This window comes from Symphalangus syndactylus, chromosome 17 (assembly GCF_028878055.3).
Source record: "Symphalangus syndactylus isolate Jambi chromosome 17, NHGRI_mSymSyn1-v2.1_pri, whole genome shotgun sequence".
Classification (NCBI taxonomy): Eukaryota; Metazoa; Chordata; class Mammalia; order Primates; family Hylobatidae; genus Symphalangus; species Symphalangus syndactylus.
In genome coordinates this window covers 97,611,295-97,625,000 of record NC_072439.2, presented here as the reverse complement: position 1 = coordinate 97,625,000, position 13,706 = coordinate 97,611,295, and the positions used below count along the sequence as shown (strand labels likewise).

Here is a 13,706-nt window from a genome sequence, read left to right as displayed (position 1 = left end):
TGCATGCTGGAGTGTGTGCGAGGGAGTGGGAGGACGTCGGGGGTGGGGGGAGGCGTCCCGGTTCCCAAGAGACCTGAGGAGGGAGGCGGAGGCCGTGAGGGACTCCGGGAAGCCATGGACGTCGAGGGGCTCCAGAAGGCGCTGGAAGATTTTGAGAAGAGGGGGAAAAGGAAAGCTTGTCCTGTCCTGGATCAGTTTCTTTGTCATCTAGCCAAGACTGCAGAAACAGATTCAGTGGTCCCAATTTAATGACTATTTTATTTTCAAACAGGAGAAAGTGATGGATGATTTCAGAACTTCAGCTCCTGAGGCAAGAGGTCCTCCCAACCCTAATGTCGAATATATTCCCTTTGATGAAATGAAGGAAAGAATACTGAAAATTGTCACTGGATTTAAGGTATCCCTTTTACTATTCAGTGACTAGGTGAATTGTTAACAGATCCAAGGAGAAACTATACAGGAACAGACAAACTTCTCCGAGGAGTCGAAAAGAATGTGATGGTTGTTAGCTGTGATTATCCTTCTTCAGAGAAAAACAATTCCAATAGTTTAAATTGAATGAATGGTGTTATGTTTCCTGGAAATGCACCAAGCTATACTGAGAGGTCTAATATAAATGGGCCTGGGACACCCAGGCCACTTAATCAACGAAAGGTTTGTCAGCCCCCAGCAGCTGGAGACCTGGCGGGGAGCTGATGTTCCAGTTTGAGGGCCATGCAGCTGGATAGCCGGTGGGAAGCTGAAGTTCCAGTTTCCGGGCCGTGAAGCTGGAGACCCGGTGGGGAGCTAATATTTCAATTTGAGGGCCATGCAGCTGGAGACCTAGAAAGGAGCTGATGCTCCAGTTTCAGGGCCGTGAAGCTGGAGACCCGGTGGGGAGCTCATGTTCAATTCTGAGGGCCTTGCAACTGGAGACTTGAGGGTAGACAATGTTGCAGTTTGAGGGCCGCGCAGCTGGAGACCCGGGTGGGAACAGATGTTCCAGTTTGGGAGCGATGCAGCTGGAGGCACTGCGGGGAGCAAATGTTCCAGTTAAATGTTCCTCTCTGGGTCTCCAGGTGCACGGCCATCAAACTGGAACATCAGCTCCCCGGCCCTCAAACTGCAACTGGAATATCATCTCAACATCAGCTCCTCTCCAGGTCTACAGCTGCAAGACCCTCAAACCGGAACATCAGTTCCTCCCCAGGTCTGCGGCTGCAAGACCCTCAAATAGGAAAATTAGTTCCTCGCCGGGTCCGCGGCTGCGAGACCCTCAAACTGGAACATCAGCTCCTCCCCGGGTCCGCGGCGGCAAGACACCCAAACCGGAACATCAGCTGCTCCCCGGGTCTGCGGCTGCAAGAGACCCCCAAACCGGAACATCAGCTACTCTGTGGGTCTGCTGCTGCACAACCCTCAAACCGGAAAATCACCTCCTTCCTGGGTCTGTGCCAGCAAGACTCTCGAACCGGAACATCATCCCCTCCCCATGTCAGTGGCTGCACGACCCTCAACTGAAACATCAGCTCCTTCCCGGGACTGCGGCTGCAATACTCCAAAACCGGAACATCAGCTCCTCCCCGGATCTGCGGCTGCAATACTCCAAAACAGGAACATCAGCTCCTCCCCAGGTATGCGGCTGCAAGACGCCCAAACCGGAACATCAGCTCCCCGACGGGTCTCCAGCTGAACGGCCCTCAAACAGGAACATCGGCTTACCACCAGATCGCCGGCTGCATGGCCCTCAAACTGGAACATCAGCTCCCCACCAGATCTCCAGCTGCACAGCTGTCAAACAGGAACATCAGCTCCCCACCGGGTATCCAGCTGCACGGCCCTCAAACTGGAACATCAACTCCCCGCTGAGTCTCCAGGTGCACGGTCCTCAAACTGGAATATCAGCTCAATGCCAGGTCTCCAGCTGCACAGCCCTCAAATTGGAACATCAGCTCCCTGCCGGGTCTCCAGCTGCACGGCCCTCAAACTGCAACATCAGCTCCACCGCGGGACTCCAGCTGCACAGCCCTACAACTGGAACATCAGCTCCCCCCGGGTCACCAGCTGCACAGACTTCAAACTTGAACATCAGCTCCCTGCCAGGTCATCCTGCACGGCCCTCAAACTGGAACATCAGCTCCCCGGCCCTCAAACTGCAACTGGAATATCAGCTCAACACCAGGTCCTCCCCAGGTCGGGAGCTGCAAGACCCTCAAACCAGAACATCAGCTCCTCGCCGGGTCTCCGGCTGCACGACCATCAAACCGGAACATCAGCTCCTCCCTGGGTCTGCGGCTGCACGACCCTCAAACCAGAACATCAGCTACTCGCCGGGTCTGCGGCTGCACCACCCTCAAACCAGAACATCAGCTCCTCCCCTGGTCCGCTGCTGCAAGACCCCCAAACCAGAACATCAGCTCCTTCCGGGGTATGCGGCTGCAGGACCCTCAAACCGGAACATCAGCCCCTCCCCGGGTCATAGGCTGCACGACACTCAAACCGAACGTCAGCTCCTTCCTGGGTCTGCAGCTGCACGACTCTCAAACTGTAACATCAGCTCCTCCCCAGGTCTGTGGCTGCACGACCCTCAAATTGGAACATCAGTGCCTCCCCGGGTCTGCAGCTGCAAGACCCTCAAACCGGAACATCAACTCCTCCCTGGGTCCACGGCTGCAAACCCTCAAACCGCTCCTCACTTCCCAGACGGGGCGGCCCGGCAGAGGCGCTCCTCACTTCCCAGACGGGGCGGCCGGACAGAGGCGCTCCTCACTTCCCAGAGGATGGGTGGCCAGGCAGAGGCGCTCCTCACTTCCCAGATGGGGCGGCCAGGCAGAGGCGCTCCTCACTTCCCAGACGATGGGTTGCCAGGCAGAGGCGCTCCTCACTTCCCAGACGATGGGTTGCCAGGCAGAGGTGCTCCTCACTTCCCAGACAGGGCGGCCGGGCAGAGGCGCTCCTCACTTCCCAGACAGGGCGGCCGGGCAGAGGTGCTCATTTCCCAGAACATGGGTGGCCGGGCAGAGGCGCTGCTCAATTCCCAGACGATGCGTGGCCGGGCAGAGGCGCTCCTCACTTCCCAGATGGGGCGGCCGGGCAGAGGCGCTCCTCACTTCCCAGACGATGGGTGGCTGGGCAGAGGCGCTCCTCACTTCCCAGACGATGGGTGGCCGGGCAGAGGCGCTCCTTAATTCTTCCCAGATGGGGCAGCCAGGCAGAGGCGCTCCTCACTTCCCAGACGATGGGTGGCCGGGCAGAGGCGCTCCTCACTTCCCAGACGGGGCGGCCGGGCAGAGGCGCTCCTCACTTCCCAGACGGGGCGGCCGGGCAGAGACGCTCCTCACTTCCTAGACGGGTTGGCAGCCGGGCAGAGGCGCTCCTCACTTCCCAGACGATGGGCGGCCGGGCAGAGGCGCTCCTCACTTCCCAGACGATGGGTGGCCGGGCAGAGGCGCTCCTCACTTCCCAGATGATGGGTGGCCGGGCAGAGGCACTTCTCACTTCCCAGACGATGGGTGAGGAGCACCTCTGCCCGGGCGCCCCATCGGGGAAGTGAGGAGCGCCTCTGCCCGGCCACGCCGTCTGGGAAGTGAGGAGCGCCTCTGCCCGGCCACCCATCGTCTGGGAAGTGAGGAGCGCCTCTGCCCTGCCACCCATCGTCCGGGAAGTGAGGAGCGCCTCTGCCCGGCCGCCCATCGTCTGGGAAATGAGGAGCGCCTCTGCCCGGCCACCCTGTCTGGGAAGTGAGGAGCGCCTCTGCCCAGCCACCCATCGTCTCGGAAGTGAGGAGCGCCTCCGCCCGGCCGCCAACCCGTCTGGGAAGTGAGGAGCGTCTCTGCCCGGCCGCCCCATCTGGGAAGTGAGGAGCGCCTCTGCCAGGCCACCCATCGTCTGGGAAGTGAGGAGCGCCTCTGCTCGGCTGCCCATCGTCTGGGAAGGGAGGAGCGCCTCTGCCCGGCCGCCCTGTCTGGGAAGTGAGGAGCGCCTCTGCCCGGGCACCCATGGTCTGGGAAGTGAGGAGCGACTCTGCCCGGCCGCCCCGTCTGGGAAGTGAGGAGCGCCTCTGCCCGGTCGCCCCGTCTGGGAAGTGAGGAGCGCCTCTGTCCGGCCACCCATCGTCTGGAAAGTGAGGAGCGCCTCTGCCCGGCCCCCCCATCTGGGAAGTGAGGAGCGCCTCTGCCCGGCCGCCCCGTCTGGGAAGTGAGGAGCGCCTCTGCCCGGCCGCCCCGTCTGGGAAGTGAGGAGCGCCTCTGCCCGGCCACCCATCGTCTGGGAAGTGAGGAGCGCCTCTGCCTGGCCGCCCCGTCTGGGAAGTGAGGAGTGCCTCTGCCCGGCCATCCATCTTCTGGGAAGTGAGGAGCGCCTCTGCCCGGCCACCCATCGTCTGGGAAGTGAGGAGCGCCTCTGCCCGGCCACCCCGTCTGGGAAGTGAGGAGTGCCTCTGCCCGGCCGCCCCGTCTGGGAAGTGAGGAGCGCCTCTGCCCGGCCACCCATCGTCTGGGAAGTGAGGAGCGCCTCTGCCCGGCCACCCATTGTCTGGGAGGTGAGGAGCGCCTCTGCCCGGCCACCCCGTCTGGGAGGTGAGGAGCGCCTCTGCCCGGCCGCCCCGTCTGGGAAGAAGTGAGGAGCGCTTCTGCCCGGCCGCCCCGTCTGGGAAGTGAGGAGCGCCTCTGCCCGGCCACGCATCGTCTGGGAAGTGAGGAGCGCATCTGCCCGGCCGCCCCGTCTGGGAAGTGAGGAGCGCCTCTGCCCGGCCACCCATCGTCTGGGAAGTGAGGAGCGCCTCTGCCCGGCCACCCATCGTCTGGGAAGAGAGGAGCGCCTCTGCCCGGCCGCCACCCCGTCTAGGAAGTGAGGAGCATCTCTGCCCAGCCGCCCCGTCTGGGAAGTGAGGAGCGCCTCTGCCTGGCCACCCAGTCTGGGAAGAAGTGAGGAGCGCCTCTGCCCGGCCGCCCCGTCTGGGAAGAAGTGAGGAGCGCCTCTGCCCGGCCGCCTCATCTGGGAAGTGAGGAGCGCCTCTGCCCAGCCACCTACCATCTGGGAAGTGAGGAGCACCTCTGCCCGGCCAACTATCGTCTGGGAAGTGAGGAGCGCCTCTGCCCAGCTACCCATCGTCTGGGAAGTGAGGAGCGCCTCTGCCCGGCCGCCACCCCGTCTGGGAAGTGAGGAGCGCCTCTGCCTGGCCGCCCCGTCTGGGAAGTGAGGAGCGCCTCTGCCCGGCTGCCCCGTCTGGGATGTGGGGAGTGCCTCTGCCCGACCGCCCCGTCTGGGAGGTCTACTACGGAGGCCAGAAGCAATGTGGGAGCTGGACGTGGTGGCTCACGCCTGTAGTCCCGGCGCTCTGGGAGGCCGAGGCGGGTTGATCACTTCAGGCTAGGAGTTCGAGACCAGCCTGGCCAACATGGCGAAACATATGAAAAATACAACAGACCAACCAACCAACCCAGCGACAACAAAACAGAGTTAAAAGAGCTCTACTTGCCAGCTCCTGCATTATACATAAGTAGAAAGAAAGAAAGATGAGCTAAAGATCCTGGAAAGCAGAAAACCCAATTGTTGTTCTGGATTCTAAACATTATCTGTGTGGCCTTGCATAAACTTGAATCTTTTCATATGTAAAAGAAAGGAAGTTGAATTAAATTATTTCTAAACAAACAAAACAAAAAAACCCTCAAACCGCAACATCAGCTCCTCCACGGGTCTGCGGCTGTAAGACCCTCCAACCAGAACATCAGCTCCTCCCAGGGTCCAAGGCTACAAGACGCCCAAACCGGAACATGAGCTCCTGCCCGTGTCCGCGGCTGTAGGACCGTCCAACCGGAACATCAGCTCCTCCATGGGTCTGCGGCTGCAAGACCCTCAAACCGGAACATCAGCACCTCCTCGGGTCTGTAAGACCCTCAAACCTGAACATCAGCTCTTCCCTGGTCTCGGGCTGCAAGGCGCCCAAAGCGGAACATCAGCTCCTCCCCGGGTCCGCAGCTGCAAGACCCCCAAACAGGAACATCACCTCGTCCCCGGGTCCGCGGCTGCAAAACCCTCAAACCGGAACATCAGCTCCTTCCTGAGTCGCGGCTGCAAGACCCTCAAACCGGTACATCTGCTCCTGCACGACTCCGCGGCTGCAAGACTCTCAAACCAGAACATCAGCTCCTCTCCGGGTCTGCGGCTGCACGACCCTCAAATTGGAACATCAGCGCCTCCCCGGGTCTGCCGCTGCACAACCCTCAGACTGGAACATCAGCTCCTCCCCTGGTATGCGGCTGAACGACCCTGAAACTGGAACATCAGCTCTTCCCCAGGTCTGCAGCTACACGACCCTGAAACTGGAACATCAGCTCTTCCCCGGGTCTGCAGCTGTACGACCCTCAAAATGGAACATCGGTTCCACCCTGGGATTTCAGCTGCATGAACCTCAAACTGGAACACTGGCGCCTCTCAGGGTCTGTGGCTGCAAGATCCTCAAACTACAACATCGGCTCCTCCCCGGGTCCGCGGCTGCAAGACCCCCAAACGGGAACATCAGCTCTTCCCCGGGTCTGCGGCTGCACCACCCTCAAACCGGAACATCAACATCTCCCCGGGTCCGCGACTGCAAGACCCCCACGCCGGAATATCAGTTCTTACCCGGGTCCGCGGCTACAAGACCCCCAAACCGGAACATCAGCTCCTCCCCGGGTCTGCAGATGCACGACCCTCAAAGGGAACATCAGCTCCTCACCGGCTCTGTAGCTACACGACCCTCAAACTGGAACATCGGCTCCTCCCCTGGTCGGCTGCTGCAAAACCCCAAAACCGGAAAACCAGCTCCTCCCCGGGTCTGTGGCTGCAGGACCCTCAAATTGGAAAACCAGTGCCTCCCCGGGTCTGCGGCTGCAAGACCCTCAAACCGGAACATCACCTCCTCCCCGGGTCTGCGGCCACAAGACCCTCAAACTGGAATATCAGCTCCTCCCCGTGTCTGCGCCTGCAAGACCCTGAAACCGGAACATCAGCTCCTGCCTGGGTCTGCGGCCGCAAGACCCTCAAACCGGAACCTCAGTTCCTCCACAGGTCTGCGGCTGCACGACCCTCAAATTGGAACATCAGCGCCTCCCTGGGTCTGCGCTGCATGACCCTCAAACTGGAACATCAGCTCCTCCCGTGGTCTGCAGCGGAACGACCCTCAAATCGGAACATTAGCTCTTCCCCCGGTCTGCAGCTACATGAGCCTCAAACTGGAACATCAGCTCCTCGCCGGGTCTGTGGTTGCAACAGCCTCAATCTGGACATCAGCACTTCCCCAAGTCTGCGGCTACAAGACCCTCAATCCAGAACATCAGCTCTTTCCCGGGTCTGCAGCTGCAAGAGCCACAAACCGGAACATCAGCTCCTCCCCAGGTCTGCGGCTGCAAGACCCTCACACCGGAACATCAGCTCCTCCCCGGGTCCGCGACTGCAAGACCCCCATGCCGGAATATCAGTTCTTACCCGGGTCTGCGGCTGCACGACCCTCAAACTGGAACATCAGCTCCTCCGCTGGTCTGCGGATGCAAGACCCTCAAACCAGAACATCAGCTCCTCCCCAGGTCTGCGGCTGCACGACCCTCAAACTGGAACATCAGCTCCTCCACAGGTCTGCGGCTGCAAGACCCTGAAACCGGAACATCATCTCCTCCCTGGTCCGCGGCTGCAAGATCCTCAAACCGGAACATCAGCTCCTCCCTGGGTTTGCAGCTGCAAGACCGTCAAACCGGAACATCAGGTCCTCCCCGGGTCCGCAGCTGCAAGACCCTCAAACCGGAACATCAGCTCCTCCCCAGGTCCGCGGCTGCAAGACCCTGAAACTGGAACATCAGCTCCTCCCCAGGTCCGCGGCTGCAAGACCCTCAAACCGGAACATCAGCTCCTCCCCAGGTCCGCGATTGCACCACCCTCAAACCGGAACATCGGCTCCTTCCCGGGTCCGTGGCTGCAAGACCCCCAAACCAGAATCTCAGCTCCTCCCCGGGACTGCGGATGCAAGACCCCCAAACCAGAACATCAGCTCCTCCCCGGGTCTGCGGCTGCAAGACCCTCAAACCAGAACATCAGCTCCTTCCCGGGTCTGCGGCTGCAAGACCCTCAAACCAGAACATCAGCTCCTCCCCGGGTCTGCGGCTGAAATACCCTGAAACCGGAACATCAGCTCCTCCCCGGGTCTGTGGCTGCAAGACCCTCAAACCGGAACATCAGCTCCTCCACGGGTCCGCGGCTTCAAGACCCTCAAACCAGAACATCAGCTCCTCCCCGGGTCCGCAGCTGCAAGACCCTGAAACCGGAACATCAGCTCCTCCCCAGGTCCATGGCTGCAGGACCGTCCAACTGGAACATCAGCTCCTTCACGGGTCTGTAAGACCTTCAAACCCGAATATCAGCTCCTCCTTGGTCTGCAGCTGCGAGACCCTCACAGCAGAAGATCAGCTCCTCCCCAGGTCTGCGGCTGCAATACTCCAAAACGGGAACATCAGCTCCTCCCCGGGTCTGCGGCTGCAAGACCCCCAATCCAGAACATCAGCTCCTCCCCGGGTCTGCGGCTGCAAGACCCTCAAACCGGAACTTCAGCTCCTCCCTGGGTCCGCAGATGCAAGACCCTCAAACCGGAATATCAGCTCCTCCACCGGTGCGCGGCTGCACCATCCTCAAACTGGAACATGAGCTCCTCCCTGGATCCGCGGCTGCAAGACCCAGAAACCGGAACATCAGCTCCTCCTGGGGTCCATGGCTGCACCACCCTCAAACCGGAACATCAGCTCTTACCCGGGTCTGCGGCTGCAAGACCCCAAAACTGGAACATCAGCTCCTCCCCGGGTCTGCGGCTGCAAGACCCCCAAAGCGGAACATCAGCTGCTCCCCAGGTCTGCGGCTGCAAGACCCCCAAACTGGAACATCAGCTCCTCCCCGGGTCCGCGATTGCACCACCCTCAAACCGGAACATCGGCTCCTCCCCGGGTCCGTGGCTACAAGACCCCCAAACCAGAACATCAGCTCCTCCCCGGGACTGCGGATGCAAGACCCCCAAACCGGAACATCAGCTCCTCCGAGTCTGCGTCTGCAAGACCCTCAAACCAGAACATCAGCTCCTCCCCAGGTCTGCGGCTGCAATACCCTGAAACCGGAACATCAGCTCCTCCAAGGGTCTGTGGCTGCAAGACCCTCAAACAGGAACATCAGCTCCTGCCCGGGTCCGTGGCTTCAAGACCCTCAAACCAGAACATCAGCTCCTCCCCGGGTCCGCAGCTGCAATACCCTGAAACCAGAACATCAGCTCCTCCAAGGGTCTGTGGCTGCAAGACCCTCAAACCGGAACATCAGCTCCTCCCCGGGTCCGCGGCTTCAAGATCCTCAAACCAGAACATCAGCTCCTCCCCGGGTCCGCAGCTGCAAGACTCTGAAACCGGAACATCAGCTCCTCCCCAGGTCCATGGCTGCAGGACCGTCCAACTGGAACATCAGCTCCTTCACGTGTCTGTAAGACCTTGAAACCCGAATATCAGCTCCTCCCTGGTCTGCAGCTGCGAGAACCTCAAAGCAGAACATCAGCTCCTCCCCAGGTCTGCGGCTGCAATACACCAAAACGGGAACATCAGCTCCTCCCCGGCTCCGCAGATGCAAGACCCTCAAACCGGAATATCAGCTCCTCCACCGGTACGTGGCTGCACCATCCTCAAACCGGAACATGAGCTCCTCCCTGGATCCGCGGCTGCAAGACCCAGAAACCGGAACATCAGATCCTCCTGGGGTCCATGGCTGCACCACCCTCAAACCGGAACATCAGCTCCTACCCGGGTCTGCGGCTGCAAGACCCCCAAACCGGAACATCAGCTCCTCCCCGGGTCTGCGGCTGCAAGACCCCCAAAGCGGAACATCAGCTGCTCCCCAGGTCTGTGGCTGCAAGACCCCCAAACCGGAACATCAGCTCCTCCCCGGGTCTGCGGCTGCAATACTCCCAAACGGGAACATCAGCTCCTTCCCAGGTCTGCGGCTTCAAGACCCCCAAACGGGAACATTAGCTCCTCCGTGGGTCTGCGGCTGCACGACCCTCAAACCGGAACATCAGTGCCTCCCCGGGTCTGCCACTGCATGACCCTCAAACTGGAACATCGGCTCCTCCCAGGGTCTGCGGCTGTATGACCCTCAAACTGGAACATCAGCTCTTCCCCGTGTCTGCGGTTGCACGACCCTCAAACTGGATCATCAGCTCCTCTCCGGGAATGTGGCTGCACGACCCTCAAACTGGAACATCAGCTCTTCCCGGGGTCTGCGGTTACACGACCCTCAAACTGGAACATCAGCTCCTCCCTAGGTCTGTGGCTGCACGAACCTCAAACTGGAACATCGGCTCCTCCCCGGGTTTCTGGCTGCACGAACCTCAAACTGGAACACCGGCTCCTCTTAGGGTCTGCAGCTGCAAGATCCTGAAACTACAACATCGGCTCCTCTCCGGGTCCGCGTCTGCACGACCCTCAGTCTAGAACATCGGCTCCTCCCCGGGTCTGCGGCTGCAAAACCCTCAAACAGGAACATCCGCGCCTCCACAGGTCTGCGGCTGCAAGACCCTCAAACAGGAACATCCGCGCCTCCACAGGTCTGCGCCTGCAAGACCCTTAAACCGGAACATCAGCTCCTCCCCGGGTCTGTGGCTGCAAGACCCTTAAACTGGAACATCAGCTCCTCCCTGGGTCTGCGGCTGCAAGATGCCCAAACCAGAACATCAGCTCCTTCCCGGGTCGCAGCTGCAAGACCCTCAAACTGGAACATCAGCTCCTCCACGGCTCCGCGGCTGCAATACTCTGAAACCGGAACATCAGCTTCTCCCCGGGTCCACGGTTGCGGGACCCTCAAACCGGAACAACGGCTCCTCCCCCGTTCTGCGGCTGCAAAGACCCTCAAACCAGAACATCAGCTCCTCCCCGGGTCTGCGGCTGCAAGATCCTCAAACCGGAACATCGGCTCCTCTCCACATCTGCAGCTGCAAGATACTCAAACTGGAACATCAGCTCCTCACCGGGTCTCCAGCTACATGGCCCTCAATCTACAACATCAATGCCTCTCCAGGTCTGCAGCTGCAGGGACCTCACGGTAGAACATCAGCTACTCCCCGAGCTAGAACACCTCTCCCACCTGGATCTCCAGCTCCACGACCCTCACACAACAGCCACACCGGCTCCTTCATTTGTCTTCAGCTCCTCAACCTAAGACATCAGCGGCAGCACCGGCTCCTCCCTGGACGTCCAGCGCAATGACTCTCAGACTTAAAAGGCAGCACCTGTTGCTCCCCAAGGCTCCATCTCCAACACCCTCAGATTTGAACAGCGGTAGCACCAGCTCCTCTCCAGGTCTTCAGCCCCACGACCCTCCCTGAACAATCCCTTCTCATGAAATTCAGCCGTCAAGAAAACTGCAGCCAAAGTAAATGAATACATGTTTTGTTTTCAAATCGTTATCTCTTTTATGTTCGTGAGTTAACTTTTCTACTTTCCATTAGCCTTGCAATCTACTTATGTCCAATGTGAAACAGAAACGCACCATTTGAAATCACGTTTAAAAACTTCGTATTTTTAAATAAAATCATCACACAGCTGTAGACGCGATCTTATTTCTCTCTCCCTGTGCAGAAGTCTTATGAAAATTCGAACTATGAATTTACTTTGTTGAGATTCCCAGAATACACATTAATCCCAACTGCTATTCCCCTCTTTAAAATCTTTTAACATATCCCCATCACCTGAGCATAAATGCCAGCTCCCATCCACAGCCCAAAGTGCCCAGCACGGCCCTGCCCTCTGCCCTGGTCTATGATCTCCCCTCTGAAATGCCAGCACCATCCACAGCCCACAGTGCACAGCACAGCCCTGCCCTCTGCTCTGGTCTAAGGTCTCTCCCCTGTGCCGTTCCCTTCCTGCCAGACAGGCCTCTGTCCGTTCCTCAAACCACACAGGCTCGGGCCCGACTCCAGGCCTTTGTCCTGCTGTGCCCTCTGCCTAGGGTGCCTTTCCCGGGCTCTGCATCCTCCTCTCAACCCGCTGAGCTCCAGCCTGCTGGTCGCCCCTCAGGTGGATGAACACACGGTGTCCTCTCGCCCCACCGGCTTTTGCACAGGCTCTTCTCTGTGCCAGACACACACCCTCTGTATCGGGGTTTCATCTCTAAATACCATTCATCCTTGGAGTCTCCACTGAAATATCGCTCCCTGCCCACCCTCCTCACTTGGACTTAACCTTGGTTAGGTTGCCAACCCCCGTGTCCTGACGCCGGGAAGCTACATGCTCTCCTAGCACTCGGAACTTCCCAACTGCCACATTTTGCACACCCGTGGTTACTGTGTTAGGTTGGGGCACAAGTCATCGCGGTTTTTGCCATTACTATTAATGAACTGCAGCAGCGGCTCCTCCCCGTTTCTTTTCTTTTTTTGCCATTCCTTTTAATGACTGCTGCACCAACCTATTAGAATCATTTATATTTATCCATCCATCATCTGCCTGCCCCTCTAGAAAGGAAGCCCCATGAGAATAGAGGCCAAATCTACTCAAATCACTCCACCTTCCCAGCACATTGTTTGTCAATAATCATTTACCAACTGACTGATAGGGAAATGCCTTCACTGTTGCTGGGATGAAGCATATGACACGCCCCTTTGAAAGTCAATTCCATGGACAGTTAGCATTTGCTCTTCACTCCTGCACCCGTGGCGTGGCTGGGCTTAGGCTGATCTAGTCTGGGCTTGACTGCAGGCTAAGGATGGGAACCATGCCTGCTCCACACGCCTCTCATCCCCCAGCCAGAGCCGCCGTTCCCTGGGGCACGTGCGTCTCGAGGGGAAAGTCAAGAGCCTCAGAGGGCAGGCCTGGCAGTGCCCACACATTCCAGGCTTCTGCTTGTGCCGTGTCTGTGAAAATCTCACTGGCAGAAGAAAGTCACCCAGCCACGAGCAACACCTATGGGATGGATAAGTCCATCCACCCTCCCTCGGGCCCTGGCAAGGTTGTGGCTATTGTCATACTCTTACGGGGGGAGTGAAAAATTGAGGCCCAACATTAAATCACCCATGGCAAGAAATGTCAGCCTCTGTCAGCACACTGGAATCATTCTTCATCAGCGGGTTTGCCTGACTTCTCTTTGCAATGCTGTCTGCAGGTTTAGGCCAATGCTATTCCTCATGGAGGACAGAGAAGCCTCAATGGGCCTCCGTCTGTTGGGAAGAACAAGATATTAGCTTGGTGTAAAACCACCGGAAGCCCCAGGTGGACCTTGCCCCGTGAGACAGGAGAGGGGCAGAGAACTGTGGGAACTCAGGAAAGTTTGCATCCCCAGCCCCTCCCGTGCATCCCCAGCCCCTCCCCTGTGACCCCAGCACCAGCCCTCTCCTCTGCTTCCCCATCTCTGCTTTGTTTTTTCATTTTCTTTCTTTCCTTTTGTTTTTTTTTTGTTTTTTTTGAGACAGGGTCTGGCTCTGTCACCCAGGCTGGAGTGCAACGGCACGATCTTGGCTTACTGCAACCTTCACCTCCAGGGCTGAAGCAATTCTCCCTCCTCAGCCTCCCCAGTGGCTGGGACTACAGGTGCATGCCACCATATCCAGCTAATTTTTTTTTTTTTTGTAGAGACAGGATTTGTCATGTTGCCCAGGCTGGTCTCAAATTCCTGAGCTCAAGTAATCCTCCCACCTCAGCCTCCCAAAGTGCTGGGATTACAGGTGTGAGCCACCGAGT

General features: G+C 58.8%; 3 protein-coding genes across 3 annotated transcripts in view; 2 read left to right on the top strand and 1 right to left on the bottom strand.

The window, feature by feature from the left end:
- Window positions 1–1,283, top strand: part of LOC134733244 (serine/threonine-protein phosphatase 4 regulatory subunit 2-like) — a 1,641-nt gene extending 358 nt beyond the window's left edge. The window contains exons 2-4 of the mRNA XM_063622285.1: window positions 272–397; window positions 1,059–1,142; window positions 1,190–1,283. Coding sequence (XP_063478355.1) covers window positions 272–397; window positions 1,059–1,142; window positions 1,190–1,216 — 237 coding nt within the window. The 3' untranslated portion in view covers window positions 1,217–1,283. The remainder of the gene's footprint in view (window positions 1–271; window positions 398–1,058; window positions 1,143–1,189) is intronic.
- TNK2 (tyrosine kinase non receptor 2) overlaps window positions 1–13,706 on the bottom strand; it is a 119,927-nt gene that overhangs the window by 100,804 nt on the left and 5,417 nt on the right. The window lies entirely within an intron of this gene.
- LOC134732862 (uncharacterized) lies at window positions 1,501–7,091 on the top strand (the record flags this gene model as incomplete). The annotated part of the gene is given in 7 exon segments (XM_063619974.1): window positions 1,501–1,561; window positions 1,608–2,042; window positions 2,083–2,878; window positions 5,704–5,779; window positions 5,873–6,070; window positions 6,174–6,851; window positions 6,951–7,091. Coding segments are annotated over 7 exon segments (2,385 nt in total), but the record flags the coding sequence as incomplete, so codon positions are not given.